Source organism: Petaurus breviceps, unplaced genomic scaffold, assembly GCF_028583685.1.
Source record: "Petaurus breviceps papuanus isolate PSGF00001 unplaced genomic scaffold, PetGlider_PUasm1.0 221, whole genome shotgun sequence".
Classification (NCBI taxonomy): domain Eukaryota; kingdom Metazoa; phylum Chordata; class Mammalia; order Diprotodontia; family Petauridae; genus Petaurus; species Petaurus breviceps.
In genome coordinates, this window is record NW_027185877.1 from 10952996 (window position 1) to 10969140 (window position 16145).

The window sequence follows — 16145 nt, forward strand, 5'->3', positions numbered from 1 at the left end:
ATGATATCTATCCTTCAGGACCTTATGTAGCAGCAATCACCCTAGCATACCCAGCATGGCTGCTAGCACAGGTTCTTTGATCTGCTTTTCTAAAGAAAAGCAACTCAAAAGAGGGTTAACAATCTTATTTTAATCAATCAAACATATATCATTTACCTAGGTCAGGGGAAAAAGTCAGCACCCTGAACTTGAGAGAATACAAGCAGGTTACAAGCAGACAAAAAATATAGACAGAGAAAAAAATAACACAATTCAACAGACAGGGCTGTCTGACCATCACATACATACAGTTAGTTACTAGAGAGAGAAGCACCAACATCTGGGTCCATCTGGCCAAATCACACAATTCTTCCCAAAGTGAGACCCAAAGCAAAATCTCATCTCATAGCCTTCTCCAGGGTCAGAGAACATCACCACCCTCGTGACCCACTTGACTACAAAATAATAAAAGTTGTGCCTTCCTGAAAAACAAGCCTCCTACCACAGGCTCCATGTGAGCATATGCAGCCTATTAGGGGGCAGAGTTTATTTTCCTATCAGGAAAGGTCCTCAAATTCACCTAGGCCTATCAAGGGGCAGGGAAAATCTTCAAATTCCTATTACCATTACACCTTATCACTGTTTACAAGTAAAAAATATTTTATGTTCTCTCCTGTGTTCATCATGATCATCAACATAATATAGTCAGAGCAGGATTATTAGATTATTGGTATAGATAATTGAGGCTTGGAAATGTTGTTACCCTAGATAACATGGCTAATAAGTGGTGAATCTAGGAGTAGAACCTAAATCTTCCAACCCCTATTTTAGTGTTCTTTCTGTGTTCTCACTACATGAAGGTTTTTCATGTTGCCTACAATTCCTTTAAGAAAATCATTTCATTTGTAAGAAAAATGAAGATTGCTTTTAACTGTAGTAGTATTAATGGTAGATAAAATGACATTTCAGCTAACTCTTTAATAATAACAGATCTGCAGAACTTGTTTTGAGATGACACTATTTATAGATTCTGATTGTGTTTTCTTTTTTCCACAGCTTTGTATGCCTAAAGGACTATCCTTCAGAACTCAAATGGATAACAAAGACCCTCAGTTCCACTCATTTATAATTACCAGGGAAGATGGTTCCCGCACATATGGTTTTGTTCTTACTTTTTATGAAGAAGTTACCAGTAAGCAGATCTGCACAGCAATGCATACGCTCTACCAGATGCATAATGCAGAGCATTACAGTAGTGTCTACACCTCATCGTCTTGCAGTATGGATTCCCTCACAAGCAATATTGATGAGGGAGATGCAACTTCACTTTCTAAGCTTCAGCGATACAACTCCTATGACATCAGTAGAGATACACTGTATGTTTCAAAAAGTATATGTCTGATCACTCCACTACCATTCATGCAAGCCTGCAAGAAATTTCTCCTTCAACTTTATAAAGCAGTTAGTTCCCAGCAGCCCCCACCCTTGCCTCTTGAAAGCTATATCCATAACATTCTTTATGAGGTGCCCCTTCCACCTCCAGGGAGGTCATTAAAATTTTATGGTGTTTATGAGCCTGTCATTTGCCAGAGGCCTGGACCTAATGAACTCCCACTTTCAGATTATCCTCTTTGGGAAGTCTTTGAACTTCTGGGATTGGAGAATCTTGTTCAGGTTTTCACATGCGTTCTTCTAGAAATGCAGATTCTCTTATATTCACAAGGTGAGTTCTTATTTCTTTTTACTTATTTTACATCATAGCAATTTCTTGATATGCCCGGACTCCAATAATACATACCCTCAAAAAGAAAAATTATTAAACAAAACTAACTAATACAATGACAGAATCTGAAAATATTTTACAACATCCTACATCCAAAGATTTGTGCTCTGTGTCTGCCAAGAAGAAAGTATGCTTCATCATGTGTCCCCTGGAATAGAAATTAGTGATTGCATTGAGTTTCAGTTCAACTGTCTTTTAGGGTTGTCTTCATCAATATTAATGTAATGATTTTGTATATTGTTTTCCTTTATCTGTTCATATATCAGTCCTATATCCTGTATCAGTTCATATAAACCTTACCATATTTCTCTTACTTTCTCATACTTGCATACTTTTAGCACAGTAATTATAGATGAGCTCTTTTTGTTTCCTGTTTCCATATCTTTCTTCCTTTCTCTTTTGTCTTCCTTGGGATACATGCCATACAACACCATAAAAAGTTAAAGTTTGGTAACTTTTCTTATGTTTTTTCTTATGTTCTAAATTGTTTTCCAAAGCACTTAAATCATTTATATCCCCAACTGAATTCAGAATAAACACAAAAAAATTATATTAGTTCCAGAGGATAAATAATCAAACAAATCTCCTCATGGTAGAGAGAAGGTAGGGGAATAGTGCAATGCCTGATGCCACACCGTGTCATTTAGTTTTATTTAGCTGTGTTTTGTTGTTGCAAGGGAGGGTTCTGTGGCTGGGGGTGGAGATCAGGATGCAGAAGTAGGTGTGGTAGCAGAAAGTATATTGGAAAATGAATGTGGTATAAAAAAAAACAAAAGGCATCAGGTTTTTTTTTTAACCCAGTCTGCCTTCACACAACTGCTTAAGCATTGATACTTTTCATCTGTTGTTATCTCTTAATCTGATTAGTATAATGTAAAATCTTAAAGATCATTTAATTGACATTTCTTTTGCTAGTAATTTTTAAATTTTTCTATGATAGTTGATGACTTCTGACTTATTAGCTTTTCATATTACTCTTTTGTAAACTGCAGATTTTTTCACTGTTAAAGTGAAGCATAGTATTATAGTCATATAAAAAGTTTTTAAAATACTTGCCCAAGTTTCTGTAGTATTTTATAAAATATTTGTCTGTTTTCGCACTTGGTTTCCAAGTGTATGGCAGACAGTTTTATGTTATTTTAAAAAATGAAAGGAGCCAACTTGTGGCAGTTTGCCTTGCTTCTCTTTTATAAGGTGAGAATAACTTTGGAAAGATAGGAATTAAGAGAGAAAAAACTCCTAGCAATAGCTGGTAACTGAGTGAACAGGTAGCTATTTCTTTCATAATAAAAGTGAGAAAATGATATAATTGCCATGAAATACAAGGACATTTTGTCATCCAAGTTAATAGTACCTTTTATAACCCTTACTGCTTCATAAATGCACATTCCAAAATGCTTTTGGCATGAGGGTCTTTTTCACAGAGCTAAATTAAATAGTTGACTCTATATCTTCTTAGGCAAAAGACTTAAGATCTCTTCCTGAAAGATCTAAGATATTAAAGGAGATTTTAAAAATACATCATAATTTACTTATTTTTAATATTCCTTTTTTAAATTTTGCATTCCAAATTCTCTACCTCCCTCCAGCCCTCCCCCACCTATTGAGAAGGTAAACAATGTGATATCAATTATATAAAAGTGAAATCATGCAAAACATATTTCCATATTAACCATATTGGAAAAAAAACAAGAAAAATACAGAAAGTGACAAAATTACAATTCAGTTCGCACTCAGAGTTCATTAGTTTTCTCTGGAGGTGGATAGCATTTTTTATCATGAGACCTTCAGAATTGTCTTAGATCAAAGTAGCTAAGATTTTCAGAATTGATCAACATTACAATATTACTGTTACTGTCTTCAGTGATCTTCTGGTTCTGTTCACTACATTTTGTGTCAGTTCATATAAATCTGCCCAGGTTTTTCTGAAACTATCCTGTTCATCATATTTCTTATTGTGCAAATAGTATTCCATCACAATCTTATGCCACAATTTGTTCAGCCATTCCATGGTCATCTCCTCAAATCTTTGCTACCATGAAAACTGTCATAAATATTTTTGTACAGATTTGGGTCCTTTTCGCTTTTGCAGATCGCTATGAAAAAAGATTTAAATAGAGGAGGGAAAGAAAGAAAATACAAGTGAAATAGTTGTTACAGTCTTACATCTCAAACATTTGATTACTGAGGGGATTATCTTTGTAGTAGTATCATTTGAAGTCCTACATGTACTTATAGGTCAAGAAACTGTGGAAGTTGTAACCCTGTTGATTATGGGCTTCTATGACTTAGCATCCCATGTAAAGATTTTGTTTTTCTAATCAGATTGTCAAAGAACATAGATATTTGATGTTGTCCCAGAAACAGCATTTCTGGTCATTTATGTAAAGAGAATTGTGAATGTTGGCTTGCTTACCCTAATGAATTCAAGAAAAAATTTAAAAACTGAAAACCTTGTAAAAAATGTTAATATGAATACTTAGAATAGCAGATTCTTCAAACAATGTTTCATGAAATGTACATAAGTATTTTGTTACCTAGTACTTAGGTTGCTGAATCATAGAAGGATGATTCACTAGACTTATGGGCATTGGCATCAAGCCTATTTTACCTTTTTTCCTTTTTTTTTTTAAATCATAAGTCAGTAGAATGAGCCAAGTGAGAAATGTTTATAATGACCCAACTTTTTTGTGTGTTGGCATTGTTTTTGTTTATGGACAGACTTGTTTTAAGACTTGCTTTCTTAAATTTACTACTTTTTAAAAAAAATTTCTAAAGGAAAATTATAACTTTCCCTGATAATAAATTACAGTGCATAAATTTCCTATGGGGAGGAAGCTGTTACTAATGACTAAACTAAATTCTTTTCTTTTTTCATATATGTAGAAGTACTTGCTATTATCTACAGCATTTCAGTTCTTGTCTTATCTTTTTTTTGAGATAGCCACAATTTTTACCTTTTGTGGAAAAAAAATTTCTGAAACCATTCATTATTTTTGTCATTCTCCTCTAAGCTCTCTCCAAGTGATATATATATATATATATATATATATATATATATATATATATATCTCCCTTAACTTAATAAGGGGAAGAACTTCAGATTGCATATATTTAGATAGCTTATGGTCTATTGGAATACCTATCTCTTACTGCCATAAGTAGTCTTCCTCTTGTGATATTGAAATATATCCTCTGGGCCACGTCTCTAGTTAACATTGGTGGGATAGTTCCCACAGAGGGCAGCTAACTACTATTCTCCTCTGGATTATCTAGTACTGTCGTTAATGATCCCCCCTCTGGCATTATTAATCAACCAGTAGAACTTGAATAGTTTTTAGAAAACAAATTTACTGAAAAGGTATAGCTAAGATGATTGTTACATAAATCTGTTTTCAAACAGAGTGGATACTTTCCCTTAATTTTTCTGTAGCTAATTATGATTTGCCAAGTTCCATCCTTGAATTACTCCCACCATTTGCTTCCTTCACTCCTATTCATGTGCTGCTGAACAAAACTGTCAGAAATCATGAAATTGTGTTTACTGGGTACATTTGGGTATGTGTAAATTTGCTATACAGTCTCAATTGTGCCTTCACTGCAGCAGTGTAGTCTTTTTGTACCTCATTAATAAAATTCACTATCCCACATATTGTCACTGCTGTTTCAAATATTCTTGGCTCTCCTTCAGCTCTCTCCATAGTGTTCTCTCCTCCAACACTGGAAGCTAAGGACATTGCCTCATACTTCACCAGAAAAATTGAGGCAGTCCACCCAGACTTGCAACCTTCCTGTCATCCTCAGCTACCTGCTCTCTTACCACTATTCTAATTTCTTATCATTCTAACTTCACAACATATCTTCACAACATTCTAACTTCACAACAAACAAACAAAAATTGTGTTAGCCCTAACAATACAAAGACTACAACAAAATAAGCCCTACCATAAAAATTCACAAAGGGAATTTATATGAACATTGTGTATTTTGAATAAGAGCATTACAAGGAGTGATTTTGATAAAGCTTAATCTTATGTTTAAAAAACAGAGGTTCAGATATAAAAAGGGGTTGTTTGTTTTAAACTACTTAGTAGTGGTAATAGCAATGCCTTTCAAAATAAAGGGGAGTTAAACCCAAATTGTTTAGCTAACTATGTAATTGTAAGGAATCATTTTGTAAATATGAAAATTCTCCCTGAATTGTGTAGTATATCAAGTCTTATACAATGAAAATCATTTGTTTTTACTCAGTATACATTTTTTTCTCTCTTCTTTGTAGATTATCAACGCTTGATGACAGTAGCAGAAGGGATCACCACACTTTTGTTCCCATTTCAGTGGCAACATGTCTATGTTCCCATTCTTCCTGCCTCCCTCCTTCATTTTCTTGATGCTCCTGTACCTTATCTTATGGGACTTCAGTCAAAAGAAGGAACTGATCGTTCTAAACTAGAACTTCCACAGGAGGTAAATTTCATTGTGATCTATGGCATTTCCTTCTTTTTTTTTTTTTTTGGAGGGGGGTGGGCAGGGCAATTGGGGTTAAGTGACTTGCCCAAGGTCACATGGCTAGTAAGTGTTAAGTGTCTGAGGTTTTAAGTGTCTGGGGCCTAATTTGAACTCGGGTCCTCCTGACTTCAGGGCCGGTGCATCACCTAGCCACCTCAACACTTGCTTTTGGTTGATATTTTATGTAAGGTTTAAAAAAAATACTTTTGCCCAAGTATTTTTTGTCCTCTGTGTTCTTACTTAAAAAAAAATCTTCTGATATTATTAAGGAGAGCTTTCATTGAAGAATACATCCATGGATGTAAATGAACACCTCTGCAACTTAGAGCCTTAGAATTGCTAAGAGCATTAGTTAGGTGACTAGATTATATGTGTTTCAGAGGTGAGACTTGAACACACACTAAGATCAGTTCTGTTCACTATGCCAAGCTGTCTTCCTTCCCCTCTCTCCTTTCTTGAATTATTCAACTAAATTCAGCTTATAGTTTTAGTGTTAGAGACTAGACATTGCCCCTTGATGGATTCTCAGTGTGTGCTCAGTCATTTTTAAGTCATGACCCCATTTGGAGTTTTGGGCAAAGATACTGAGGTGGTTTGCTATTTCCTTGTCCAGCCTCATTTTAAAGATGAGGAAACTGAGGCAAAGTGATTTGACCATGGTCACACAGCTAGTAAGAGTCTGAGGCCAAATCTGAACGCACAAAGATTAGACTTCTTAACTCCAGGTTCGCACTCTCTCCAGCTAACTGCCCTATTGATGGCTGCTACTACATTTAATCATCTCCATAAGCTCTTATTAATCTGTGTTACATATAAGACAGAGTTAATGTAAGTCAATGATGAATAACTTTTTATTTGTTTTTTGCTTTTTTGGAGAGCAATTGGGGTTAAGTGACTTACCCAAGGTCACACAGCTAGTGTGTGTGTGTGTGTGTGTGTGTGTGTGTTAAGTGTCCGAGGCTGGATTTGAACTCAGGTCCTCCTGACTCCAGGACCAGTGCTCTATTCACTGCGCCACCTAGCCACCCCTAATAACTTTCTTAAAATTAGTGAAAATGTAGCTCAAATAAGGTTTATATGTGCTTTATGTTGTAAGCATTTTTAAGCTCTTCTCTACCCCACCTTTCCACCTCCATTTTTAAAGTGATGTGCAAGTTTCATTGTGCTATTACAATTTTTAAAACATTAAAATTGATTAATTTTTGACCTCTGGAACATGAAAAGGATATCTTTTAGTATGTCATAGATGATGAAATAACAAACACTTTAACATTTCTTATTTTCAGACCTAGAGCCAGTATTTCTATCACTTGGCCTAAATATAAACCTAGTTGTTATATATTTGAGATAAAATTCCAGCAGCTGGCTGTGATGTGATCTTAAGGTTATTAATGGAAACTCCTTGAGAACTTCCATTAAATAAGAGCCTTGAGAGCAGAGGTTTTCATTTTTGTCTCTGTAGCCCCAGCCTAGAACAGTACCTGGTGCATAGTCTGGGCTTAATAAAGGATTGTTAATTGATTGGTTCTTGGTATTTACTTGACTTCTCAAGAGCTTTTAGAAGAGGAAAATAAAAGAGATGTCTGCTTTTCTGTTTTTCTTAGTGATATGCAAATTTTGAATTAAAATGAGACAGCATTCAATTTTATTTTATTACTTTATCTGTTTAGTACCATTTTCCACAAGCTTTTTTTTTTTTTTTTGGCAGGGGGGAAGGTAGGGCAATGGGGTTAAGTCACTTGCCTGAGGTCACATGGCTAGTTTTGCATTAAGTGTCTGAGGTTAGATGTTTAGTACCATTTTCTTTTCCTTTTTTTTTTTTTTTTTAAAGCAATCGGGGTTAAGTAACTTGCTCAAGGTTACACAGCCAGGTGTTTCTGGGTGGGTGGTAAGTGTCTGAGCCCGGGATTCGATCTCCAGGTCATCCTGACACTGGAGCTGTGCTCTTACTCGCTGTGCTACCTGGCCGCCCCTTAGTACCATTTTCAAGGAAATTTTTCATATGCAACACAAGTGAGTGTTAATAACATGCCAAGTCACAATCCACTTGAAAATGTAGTAATCAGAGTGCCGGCCCCATAGTCGGCCTTAGATACTTAGCACCCACACAAAATAACTAGTCGTGTAACCTTGAACAAGTTACTTAACCCCAATAGCTTTTAAAAAAAAGAAAAAAAAAGATAATGCAGTAATCCATTGCTTATTTTTGACTAAGTGAATATTTTCCTGTTATGGTACACACTTTGATCAAGGAAAAGAGTTTTCACATTCAAGCTCTCCCACTTTTCTCTGAAGTGTTTTCTATTTCTTTTCTCTTCATTCTTTCTATAAATTCATCTAACTTTTTGTATTTTGTTAGTTGAGAGAATCTACCTATTCTTTTATCCTGAAAAAAATGTATTTGTCAAATCCAATGAAATTCCTTGTTGGTTTTCTTTCCATTTTTATACAGTTTTGATTTTAGAATATGGTTTGTTTATAAGGTATAATCTGCTTCACTTCTTATTTGCTTAGCACAAACAATGAATTTGTAGATATTGATTTTCCATGATTGTCTGAAGATTTATTTCTGGGATTTTGAGACATATATGTATATGTGGAGGTGGGGGGAACTGGTGGGAGGGGATGTCAGAGAACACATTGTGATTATGTTCATTAATTTTGTCTGTTGTTTTTTCAGACATTATATATTTTCAAATTAGCATACCTTGACTTTAAAACACACACTCAGATACATACACGCACGTGCACACAAACCCTGTCTTTTTTTTTTCTTTTGCATTAGTGTTACCAACCCACTCTCCCAATTAACTGAGATAGAAGGGGCAGGGTGGGGGGGAAGGTGGGGAGCCATTGTAACAAATAAACATAGTGAGGCAAAACAAATCCACAACAGGGCCATGTCCAAAAGTCTGTATATGAACCTTATGTCAATCACCTCTTTGTCAGAAGATGGTTAACCTGCTTTGCTTCATCCTAAGTTCTCTGAAAATGTAGTTTTTAATGGCTTTGATCAGAATTCTAATTCTTCCAAAGTTGTTTTATTTTACAATTTTGTTATGCTTGTGTATGTTGTTGTATGGTTATACTCAATTCACTACATCAGTTCATACTGCCCAGAATTCTTGGAAATTCTCCCTTTCATCATAACTTATAGTGTAATAATATTCCATCACAGTCATATGCACCACAATTTGTTCAGCCATACCTCAGTTGTCTAATAGATAATCTAAGGCACCCCCTTTAGATTCTAGTTCTTTGCTTTTTCTTCCCCACTGCCATTTAATCTCAGCTTCAGAATCAAGAATTGTGTTTTGCTTGTGACTATTCCATTTGTGGTGTTCTTTTCCCTCTCAACTACCACCTCTATCCCAGATTACCAGATTATTTGCCTGTTGAGTCTGATGTGCTTGTATCCCAAACTGCTTCTCTATGTATATGTATGTAAGCCTGAGAGTGTGTGCTCAAGCCTCCTTTATTTTAGATAACAGTGATGTTCATCTGATGCCTGGTCCCTCCACTAGTTTTTCCACATTTTCATGTTCTTCTTGTGTTTCTCACTTATGAGAAATAGCAAGTTTTACACCCTTCTTCCTCCTTTCTGTACTAATGTTTTGTTTATTTTACTCTCACACCTCTTCACTCTTAAACCTCTTAGAATAAATCCAAATCACCCTGTAGGATCTTTGTATTTCACTTCCTCAGTACTCATTGAAGACATTGAAACTTTGAAATGACACTTATTTCTCTTCCCCCATTAGAATATTAGTACTACCTCATCATACAACCCCTTCTATTTGCTCCAACAAATTTATCTTTATACGTTTCTCTGGATGCTTACATTTGTATTTCAGAGCTCTTATCTCTGGTCTTATTATCAGAAATATTTAAATGTCTTCTATTTCATTAAAGGTTCATATTTTTCTGTCTAGAATTATACACAACTTTTTAGGGTAAATTATTTTTTATTGTAAATCTTTATTTTTTGCCTTCTAGAATATCATTTTCTAAGCTCTCCACCCCTTTGTAGTGGTGACAGCTCAGTCTTGTGTGATTATTTGGTACTTTATTGAAGTTGATTGCCACTTGGAACTTGATTTGTACTTGGTTGTTCTTGATTGGTACTTAATTGAACTGAGGCTAGATGGTTTGGTAGATAGAGTGTAAGGCCTGGAAGTCAGGAAGACTTGAATTCAAATCTGGCCTCAGATTAATAGCAATGTGACCCTGGACAAGTCACTTAACCTCTGTAAGCCACAGTTCCTTCATCTGTAACATGGGAAAAATAATAGTATGTAGCATCCCAGGATTGTTGTGAGGATCAAAAGAAATAATAATTGTAAAGCAATTAGAATAATGCCTGCCATATAGTATGTGCTATGTAAATGTTATCTATTATTATTATCTTTGACTGCTTGCACTATTTTTTCTTTGATGTGATAGTTCTGGGTTTTGGCTGTAATATTCTGGGACTTTTTACTTTGGGTAATTTCTTTCAGATAATCAGTGGATTCTTTTTATCTTTGCACTCTGATTCTAATAGATCTGGGCAGTTTTTCATGTATGATTTCTTGAACTATAGTATCCAGGCTCTTTTATTTGTCTTGATTTTCAGGAAGTCCAAAGATTCTTAATTATTGTTTTTTTTTTACCTGTTTTTCAGTTCTGTTAGTTTTGATAATAGCTGTCTTAGATTTTTATTTTTTTCAATCTTTTGATGTAGTTCTAATATTATTACCACCTCTCTTAGATAAGGTGTTCTACTTTATCTGTTTTTTTTTTTACTTTTTTCTTTCACTTCTTTCCTCCAGAACTTTTATTTCATTAATTTCTTGCTTCTTTATTTCTAGTTATTCATGTAGTTCTTGTGGAAAAATAAATTTTTTCCTTTGAATCTCTTCTTGTAATTGTAGAGTTAGACTTGCAATAATTTTTTATACTCATGAGTGTTTTCTTTGATTTACTCATTACTCCATCTTTAGTTCTTGAACTGGATCTTTTATGACAGGACCAAGAGCTCTCTGCTGCTCCATTTTGAGGTGGGACAATCAGCTCTGCTTGGCTTCTTTTGCTGAGCTCTGCTTCCTAATTTGTCTTCCTTCATGGATTATTGAAGATTGCTGAATCTCCAGGGCTATCCCTGGAGTCTCAGGATATAATGTTAAGGACTTCAGAGCCCCTGGGCCTAGATTGTTTTAGTCTGAGCACTGTATTAACATGCTTGGTATTGTCACATTACTGCCTCTCCCTAGGGTTTTCTGATCAGCCTGAGGCTTTATCAGAAGAGCCCTCTATCCCTTTTAAAAAATTAATATTTTATTAACATACAAACCAATATTTAACAAAAATATAATATATGGGTATTTATTACTATAACCATATTAATAAAATTAATTTTTTTTTGCCTTGGGCTTGTGTTTTGGTGCCAAGTTTCTTAAAACTCCAAACCATCCATGTTTACTCCTTCATTCCTCTTTGGACTCTTCTCTTGATTCTCCCGACTTCTTTCTCATCCAGAACAGATATTTATCTGGAAAGATTCCTCTTCCCCTCTTGTCTTTTTCTCTGATTGGTCCACCCCTCCTTGCATCTCTATTTTAAGGAAGAATCTGGGTCAACCATTTTTTCCTTCTGTTTTCTTCTGGCTCTACTCCTCACTCTCCAAACTTTGTTCTCCATGCCTTTAGTGTATACTTTCTCCCTGCCTTCCTCCCTTCAACTTTTTTTTTAAAGCAATCAGGGTTAAGTAACTTGCTCAAGGTTACACGGCCAGTTATTTCTGGGTGTGGTGCTGAGCATCTGAGCCCAGATTTGATCCCCAGGTCATCCTGACACTGGAGCTGGTGCTCTTACTCGCTGTGCTACCTGGGTGCCCACCTTCAACTTTTTTTTAGCTTCCTTTTGTGCCTTACTTTCCTCTTTTAGAGTTTAAGTTCCTTGAGTGTAGGAAATGTCTTTCTTTTTTGCTATTCCCAGGGCTTAGCATAGTGCATAGCACATGGTAAGTATTTAATAAATGTTTATGGTTGAATTTGAAATACAGTTATCAAAATATTTTTTAAACAAAGTTCATAGATCACAGATTAAGAATCCTTGATGTAAAGGGTAGATATGTGTGTTGCTGGAATTTACAGTAAAATCATTAGTGAGTCTAATAGTGACTACAGTACCATAATGAACTTGAAAATTATTTTTAAAATTATATGATTTTTTCTTTTTTATGGGAAGAAGAAAGAAACAAAAAGGAATAGCTCAGCAGGAGATCATTAAGAGGGGAAAGTAGTACAGTATTTTTAATTGATAGTCAGAAGATCAGTAATTGAGTAACTTGTATTCATTTTCTTTTTTAAAAATAAGTTTAAATTGATATCCTCTCTTTTTTATATCATCAAGTTTCCCTAACATCCCTCCAATTAATACATTGAAACAGTCTGAAAATATGTGCAATATCTTTAGACTTTAGACTTCCCATCTTTACTAAGAGATGGGTCCAGGGTGTCCTCTGATGTCTCTTCATTTGACACATGCTTGATCTTTACATGTGTATTCTTTACAACCAGCTCAAGATTTGTGTGGGATGCTATGGGATTTCCAGATATGTGTTCAGATTTGGACAATTCTGTGGCTGCTTCAACAATGACTTCTTGGATTTATCTTTTTTGTATAGGATAAGTTCCATCTTTCATGTGTTTTGAGAATAACTTCCTCCTTTGGAGGGATCCTGTGATGGTAATTGATAGGGGGAAGCAAGATACCATCTGCTGCCCCACTTCCATACTTATGCTTTGGAATCATTGAGATCTGGGATTGACTGAGGAAGAAAAGACTATGAGTATGTAATGTTCCCTCATTAACTCAAGGTTAACTAAGAAAGGAGATAGGAAGGAATTTATGTATGATGCTATGTGCTTGGGATCATTTGGGCCTAAAATAGGTGTTTGATGGAGTTATTATGAAAAGAGTAAGTGACCTTGTAAGCTAGAGTTAGTAGTAGAGACTAAAAGCAAGAAACAATTTCATAAGCCTTTAGTGAAGGATCTCATTCTGTTCTTGTGGAAAAGTCGGAAAGGTATGGATTAGACATATAATATACCATTATGTAGATTCAAAATTTATTGCTCAGAGAGTGTGTTCCCAATTCCTGGGGAAAATCTAGACTAGATCATTAAAGAGATAAAAGAAGTAGCCTAGAAAAGGAAGTAGTAATTATCAGGAACCAACCTGACTTCATCAAGAGGGAGATCCCACCAGACTAACCTTATTTCCTGTTTTAACAACATTGTTAAAACAAAGGCTGTATGATCTCTTTGGGATACAGCCCTAGAAGTGGTATTGCTGGGTCAAAGGGTATGCACATTATTATAGCCCTTTGGAGAGGAGTTTAAATTCTAATGGGGAAAGACAACACATAAAAAGGAACTAAAAAGCTGGGGGTGAGGTTAACCTCCTCCACAAGGAGGTATGGTGGCAGTATCCAAAGAGTTAGAAGCACAGCCAGGAGGGATATGAAGGATGGTCAGCTTGGACTCCTTCTCAAAATGGAGGCCCTGAAAGGAACTCCCCAGTAAAATAAGGGATCAGGATGGGAAAGGAGGGATGTTTCAGGGATAGTCCTAGGCACTGGAAGAAGTTCCAGGATGAGAAGGCAGCTGAGGCATGTTGTTAAGGTCCAGAGAATTAGAAACACAGCTTGGAAGGTGAATGTTTTAGTCATTTTTCAATTTGTGTTCCTAATTCTGCTGATTTTAATTTGCATTAGTTCATATAGGTCTTACCAAGTTTCTCAGAATTGATCTCTTTTGTTATGTCTCATTGTATAATAGTAACCTATAACATTCCTATTCCAAAATTTTTCAGCCAGAGTTTGCTTAATCAACCAAAAGTCTTGCCATGATTCTTCTTTCTTTTATCTCTTTGGGGTATGTTGTGATTGAAATTAAGGTAAAATTAGGCACAAAGTTCTGAGCATATTCAACTTATTGGTAAGGCTAGCAGTTAAGAAAAGGTGTCTTTAACTCCATAGAAAGCCAAAAGACTCTGAATGAGGGCAAACACATCATTTTTACAAACAAAAGGAGGAGAATCCAAAAGCTAGAAGGTGGCATTATAGATGGAGAAAACAATATGATTGATTGCAAAACCAGTAACATCATAGGTAAGGAAAACAGTATAATTGGTTACCAAGTCTGAAGTCTCAAAAGCATGGAGGACAATATGATTGACTGGAAATTAGGAATGCAACAACTCTTCCTTACATCTTATCATTATGGGAATCCTATTGGTAGTGTCCACCTGTGTAGCTAGTTAGTTTTATTTTTGTTTTATTTTTTTGCTTTTTGGTGGGCAATTGGGGTTAAGTGACTTGCCCAAGGTCACATGGCTAGTTTTTGTGTTTAGTGTCTGAGGCAGGACTTGAACTCAGGTCCTCCTGACTTCAGGGCTGGCTCTCTATTCACTGTACCACCTAGCCTCCCTCCCCCCCCTTTTTTTTTTTGCTAGTTAGCTTCATAGTGATAACAGACCAGACTTTCTTAAAGGATTGCCAGTGTTCCAGAGATAATGGACCAGATTCCTTGGCATCTACCTGCCTCCTTCAATGATAACAGATTTCCTTGACACAAGTATAGAAAAGTGATGAGCAGGAAAACTGAACTTCTGAACTTAACTCAGAAACAAATGAAATATGACTTAGGTAGTTACACAACATGTTGGTAATGACACAAAAATGAAATCAGTTACAGAAAAGAATCAATTTTATTTTCTATTGTCAGGTATATTCCTCACAGTGGCATCACTGGGTCAAAGAGGTATGCATAGTTTAGTGTCATGTAGGGTATACTTCCAAATTGTTTTCCAGAACCACTGGACCATGTCATAGTTCCGCTATAGAGGACTAATGTGCCTTTTTTCCTGTAGTCTCTCCAGCAATTGTCACCTTTTTTTTTTTAATATGAGATTGAAACTTTAGTTCTTTTCATTTGCATTTCTATTCTTCCATCCCAATCTAATCATTTGGAACAATTTTTCACATAGTTCTGAATACTTTATATTTCTTCCCTTGAGAACTGCTTATGTGATCTTTAGCTGCCTTAACAGAAGCAAAACTTCTAGGCATAAAGGGAGGGGGGAGTAGAGAGGAAGGTAGACTTACTGTACTTTACCTTCATCAGACTTCATGTGAAATATTGTGTTCAGTTCTAGGTTGCCACAGTTTTGGAATGACATGAATAATTCTGAAGAGTAAACCAGGAAGGGCTTTGCTTCCATGATATATGAAGTATTGATTATAGAAATAAGGGGCTATAGCCTGGGAAAGAGAAGACTCCAGGGGACATGATAGCAGTTTTCAAGTACTTAAGTTCTGTCATGTTAGAGGAGGGATTAATTTTTTTTCTCCTTTGTCTCCAGAGGAAGCAACAGACAGAAGTTGCAAAGAGGCAAATTTAGGCTTTGATGTCAGGAAAAACTCACTAACAATTAGAGCTGACCACAAGCAGAAGACTAGCTGCTTCAAGAGTGGTGCCTCAACTTTAAGCAAAAACAGGAGACCATTCTTTGAGTATATTGCCAGGATGATTTGTTTCTGGCATAGGCTGGACTAGATGCTTCCTGAGGTCTCTCTCAGTTCTCAGATTCTGAGTCTCTTATTCTTTATAATAGTAAATTATCTAGTTTAAATATGCTCTGGTCTCATCCTTTCTCGACTTTCAACATTTCACTTCTTATTCATCTCTTTTTGAGAAAGAAGAATGAAAGAAGAGCTTGTAGAATAGAAGTAATAATGTTACTACCTCTTAGTAACTTTTGAAATAGTGTGATGGTACACATAATTTAAATTATTTTGATAAAATTAGGTATTTTGTGGATTACCTCC

The 16145-nt window shown here is 35.6% G+C and overlaps 1 protein-coding gene across 2 annotated transcripts in view; it reads left to right on the forward strand.

The window, feature by feature from the left end:
* The window catches only part of DENND5B (DENN domain containing 5B), a 229221-nt gene that overhangs the window by 88624 nt on the left and 124452 nt on the right, over window positions 1-16145 (forward strand). For both annotated transcript variants that reach the window (XM_069094863.1, XM_069094862.1), the window contains exons 3-4: window positions 1036-1702; window positions 6042-6229. In XM_069094863.1, coding sequence (XP_068950964.1) covers window positions 1036-1702; window positions 6042-6229 — 855 coding nt within the window. The remainder of the gene's footprint in view (window positions 1-1035; window positions 1703-6041; window positions 6230-16145) is intronic.